General features: G+C 48.0%; 1 protein-coding gene across 1 annotated transcript in view; it reads right to left on the minus strand.

Annotated features, from left to right (window-relative positions):
• Positions 1-4,470, minus strand: part of Rgs22 (regulator of G protein signaling 22) — a 114,481-nt gene extending 110,011 nt beyond the window's left edge. Inside the window, exons 1-2 of the mRNA XM_028766655.1 lie at positions 4,406-4,470; positions 4,003-4,031 (exon numbers count right to left, since the gene is read on the minus strand). Coding sequence (XP_028622488.1) covers positions 4,003-4,031; positions 4,406-4,430 — 54 coding nt within the window. The 5' untranslated portion in view covers positions 4,431-4,470. The remainder of the gene's footprint in view (positions 1-4,002; positions 4,032-4,405) is intronic.
• Positions 4,471-5,332: the final 862 nt, after the last annotated feature.

Genomic DNA, 5,332 nt, shown 5'->3' on the forward strand with positions numbered 1-5,332 from the left:
TTGGGTGACGTTCTTGCGCTGTCAGTGACTCGTTGGCGAGTCAGTCGTGTCAGTCGGTGTTGTCATTATGCAGGTCTCATTTTGGTCACCATATTGTTGAGATTGGGTTTTCCTATTACAAACTAACTACTTTTAAGGTACACAAGAAGACAGCAATCAGGATTTAAAACTCGGGTACTTAAATTCTTAATGTACTCTGTCTTACTGTTAAAAATAATAGGAGTCACTTTCATAACTTGACTCATGTGTAATTGCTTGTAGTAAATCCCAATGTGTCATAAGACAATCTGAACACATCTCAATCATTTACATAAATAAAGGTATACTCCTCAAAGAATATAAAAATATATTGACTTTTTGTACCAAAGCTCAACCAAACACAATAAAGATGCTAAGCCAGGTACGGTAGCACATGCCTGTACCATAGTCTCAGCACAAGGCAGGCAGAAGCTGGGGCAAGAAGCTCAAGACATTTCTGGCCTACAATTTTTTTTAAGAAACTTCAAAATTTATACATAAAATGTTTCAATAACTGGGCATAATGACTCAGGCCTATAACCTAGCATGTGGGAGGCAGAGGCAGGAGGATCAGCCTACTATAGACCATGCCAAGAAAAGGATAGTCTCCATAGAGTTCTAAGCTAGCCAGGCCCACATAGCAAGACCCTGCCCCCAAAACAAGCCTCTAGCCTAAAAGCAGACACTTACACAAACACAATGTCCCTGGCAGACACGTGGTTGATTCCAACGAGTTCTATGCTTTGAAAATGAAGCCCCTGTGTGAATGTTACGATCCTTTGCAACATCCATAATAACAGTGTAGTTTTAGATTACTGGTTGAGAAAATATGAAGAAAATGATTATAAACATAGAAACACCGAAACATCACTTCTTAAATGAAATAGGAAGTTTTTGTCTGTGTAATCCCCAGCAGCTTCTGGACAGCCGCCATGGTTCCCTTTGATCATGACTCTGTTATCCTCAAGGTGCCTCCTCAGGATCCAAGGTAGCTGCTTCTGCTCCAGCACCCCATCATTGTTCCAGCAAGAGGAAGAACACCGATGACTCTTCCCTTTTGTACTTACACAAACTTTAGGATCTCACTAACCCAGCTGCTAGTGTGGCTCAACCAATAACAAGCTTGTGATGAAGGGCCAGCTACCGGACCCCTGGAAACATCAGCTTTCCAGAAGTAGGGCCCAGCGTTCCTACTCAGAGCCTCTCACCCAGAACCCAGTCACATGACAGCACTCACCTGCAGGAGAGGCAGGAAAGCCAGGCTTTACTCTGCATAGTAGACTGGCTAGGATCTTTTTCTAAGAATATGCCGTTTAGTGATTAGAACTAAAGCCAAGCATATGTTTGAAGAAGGTTAATTATTTAAGGAGACAGCTAACGCTGTGAATTGGTTGAGCATGTGAATTTGAGGGTCTGGTCACACACTGGTCTCCATGGGAAGCCGCCCAGTGCCAAGGCAGTCTGCGTGATGTTGGGTTTGGGAAGGTCTCTGTGGAGATGAGCTGGCCAGAAGGAATGTGAAGTGGATGAGGAAGGGTAACCCAGTCACAAGTGACAGCAAAGGGGGCGGGAGGCAAACAGGGCAGCCTGGCCAGAGCAGCACATGTAGAAGAGCTTTGCCAGCTCAAAGCAGGGTGGGTGAATATGTATCCTAGAGAACAGGGTTGGGCACAGATTAAGGAAGACTGAGCGTTTGAAGGGCTCCATGGGCCACTAGATAAGTGGCCTTAGTTAGTCGTAGCTTACTTCTGTGAACTTTGGTCTCCTCATCTATGAAATGTGGGAAATAGCTGCGACCTCAGAGGGCTGTCCTAGGGTTACACATCTGTCTGGGGCCAGAATCTGGCAATACTAGCTATGCATCAAGTTTCCTACTAAGACGGTGATTTTGGAAAGAGTTAACAGCAATATGACAGCCAAGGCAGGAGAGATGCAGTCCAGGACAGCTGATGCACACAAGTTTGCATCTGGTGCTTTAGACAAAGAGGAGCTACAGTTGAGAGAAGAAATGTTGAATTGGTATCAGTTAAGACTACAGCCGAACTCTGTGCCTGAGGATGAAGATGGAGATGGAACAGCAGGTCTGAGGATGCAGACACAGACATGGTTGAGGAGGGAGGCTGAGGTAGAACATCGAGGGAGAAAGGCAGGCAGCATGAACGACTGAACAGGAGTGTACCACTCACCAAAACACAAGAAAGCAATGGAAAAGCAGAATCGGTGGCTGGAGAGCACAGGAAAGGGTTCTGAAGAGGTGACTCCTGGATACCTGATAGCTCACCAGATGTCAGAAGCAGCTGGATGTCGAGTTGGATGTTATCCTGGCCAGCACAGGCTATGCAGGGTCCCCTGAGCAGATGTGGGGTGGCATACTAGGAATTCTCAAGAGGCAGAGGAGGGTAAAGCTACAGGGCAAACAGGAGTTCGCCCACAAACTTCTGGAGAGCGGAGTCCCAAAGGTCAATAGATCATAAGAGTGGGAAGAGAGAAGCTGGAAAGGAAGGGAAAGAAGACTGGGATCAAGGCCTGGAGCACAGCGAGTGGGTGCGCAGGGAGGCAGGACAAGTTAAGAGTCTTCAAGCACAATCACTCAAATGTTAAGTGGTGTGCTGCTAAGTGCTCTTAAGATGCCCAGGCTGGACTGTACTGGAAAGGAGGAGCTGGCCCAGAAGCCCTGCTGCAGGAAGCACTTGAGCCTCAGTACTGGAATAACGTCAATTTCCCACTAATTGGGGCTCTGGCGATATGAGGGAGCACTTCTGATGTGCTGTGTGTACCTGTATGTTGGTGTACACAGAAGCCTGGAGTTTCTCTTTTCTCCTCCTTCTTCCAGCATCTGCTGACTCGCCCTCTCTCCTATTAGCCCCTGCTGGACTGTTAATGTTGAGACTTAGCCCCGGTGTTTAGGACAATACTTTGAATACACAACCACTCATGTTTGTTGAATGAAAAGCCAAAAGTAAATAGGATAATCATCCAACAAGAGAAGCAAGCGCTGCAGCATCTGCATTGGTAAACACCGGAAGTGGTTTGAGCTCTAGCCTTGGACCCTGGCAGGAACAAGAGTCGGTCTGCAGGTCTGCATCAGTCTGCACCCTGGGGCAAGCCCCTCCTGTATGCAATCAGCTTCACGGAGTTTTCTGTAAAGACAGCACTCTCCCAAGTGATAAGTGGATTTGGCAAACACTTAGTATGCTCAGTTTCTTCAAAATTCTGACCTGACAACAATGTATGAAAACAATTTAAACAGTTACAAATGGATTGCTGGTTCCTGTTGTTGTTTTTGCTTGTTTGCTTGTTTTGGTTGTTTGGTTGATTAGTTTGGGGGATTTTGGTTTTGTTCTTTTTATTATTTATTGATTGATTGATTGGGTGGTGGTCGTGGTGGTTGTTGGTTTTGAGACAGGGTCTTTCTATGTAGCCCTAGCTGTCCTGGAACTTGCTCTGTAGACCAGGCTGGCCTCAAACTCACAAAAATCCTCCTGCCTCTGCCTCCCTAGTGCTAAGTTGAAAGTCCTGAGTGCTACCATGGGGGGAGAGGGTGAGTATTTTTTTTAAGACAGGATCTCATGTAGCCTTGAATTTGCTATGACACAAAGAATGACCTTGAACGCCCAATCCTTCTGCCCCATCTCTAACGCTGGGATTATAACAATGAGCAACGTTACTTCTCAGCCCGAGTTCTTCAATGTCATCTACTAATGTTTACTGCAACCAGGAACCGCCAGCACATCACAACAAAGCCACGGAGACAGCCGGCCTGCCCCGTACGGACAGCAATTGTATGAGGAAATTACATGAGTTCTTTTACAGGAGACAGCTTTGTCCCGAAGAGAATGTAAAACGGACCTGTCCGCTGTCTTGCCACTGTGTTAGCTGGAATGGCAAAAGGAAAGACACACAACTTCTTCTGGAATCTAACCTTTTCTATTAAAACAAAAGCCAAGGGGGAAACACCAAGTAGCCCTTCTAAATTGTACTTACAAACTCTTCTTCTGTAACTTCTGGCGGCTCTGAAAGGAGACAAAAAAAAAACGTTACCTTTTCACACTCAGATCTTTCTTTAACTGAAATCATCTGAGACAGCCCCGGCCCTACTGTTATAAATCCCGGGTGAGCTCAGTAAAAGTTCATTATCCGCACATGGGTTAGATTTTAAGGTAGGATTCAAGGTGGAGGCGGGGAGGAAAGAGCTCTGGACTCTGGCTTGGGACCCACTGTGACCCCAGAGCTAACCTAAGGCCCCCAGTTGCAAAAGGAGAGCTTAGCACGGTACTAGGGCCGCCCTGGTGGTTCCTAGAAAAGGCAAGCAGAGCGGGGCCGCGGGGCCGGGGTCGAGCACGGTCCGGGTGCCGGGCGCTGCGGCGGGGCGCCGGGGCCCACCTACCCGCCGAGAGCCGCTTCTCCGGCATCCTGTCGGGGGGCCCAGCTGCCCGGCCCCGCTGTCTGGGGAGCGACCGCCGCTCTGCGGCGCGCGGCCTGGGGCTGCCGGCTCTGCGCTGCCCGCTGTTGCCATAGAGCTGGACAAAGCAGAGGCGCTTGGGCCAGGGGTGGCGGCTGGGGAGCGGCCGTTACTGTGGAGATCGCACGGCTCCGGTTGGGGAAGGGCCGCCGGTGGGGGTGGGGGCTGGGGTGGGAAGCAGACCCTCCCACGGGGAAGGACCTCAGAGCCAGACCCCAGTTTCCTTAGTTCTGGTCAGACGCCTGTGGCAAGAGGGAATAGCGTTTTCATGAACTCTGACCACTAAAAGTTGCCCAAACTGGGGACCACAGATTACGGTTACCTGATAATGCGTGTTCAGAGAAAGAGTTAGGAAAACAGCCCTGCGTGGGTGACACACATCTGTAATCCCATCAGTTAACAAAAGGAGGCAGAATAGAGTTACAGCTATGTCCTCAGCTACATAGGCCAGCCTGAGCTACAGTAAAGCAAAACCACAAAAACAGAATTTATTTATATAGAAAAGATGAAAAATTAAACTAATAATCATTCGAAATACTAAAACTTTTATAAAACATATAATATCCATATCTATAGTTCTGAATTTCTCCAGTGGTGCCAAATAAGCCCCAGGGCTAACTGCTTCCCCTTACCCAGCAGTACTTCCAATGCTAATGTCTAATAGGAAATATACCCCCACCCCAGCCTATCGCTCCACACCCAAGTCATACCCGTTCCCAAACCAGACCTTTGCTCTTCATCTTCTGGCCAGGGTTGGGGCAAGGCAGGATGACAGGAGTTCAAGGCCAGCCTGGGCTACATGAGAAACTGTCTCAACTAAAAACCAAATTCACTTTCATCCTGGGGCATAAA

This window comes from Grammomys surdaster, unplaced genomic scaffold (assembly GCF_004785775.1).
Source record: "Grammomys surdaster isolate TR1022 unplaced genomic scaffold, NIH_TR_1.0 63, whole genome shotgun sequence".
Lineage (NCBI taxonomy): Eukaryota > Metazoa > Chordata > Mammalia > Rodentia > Muridae > Grammomys > Grammomys surdaster.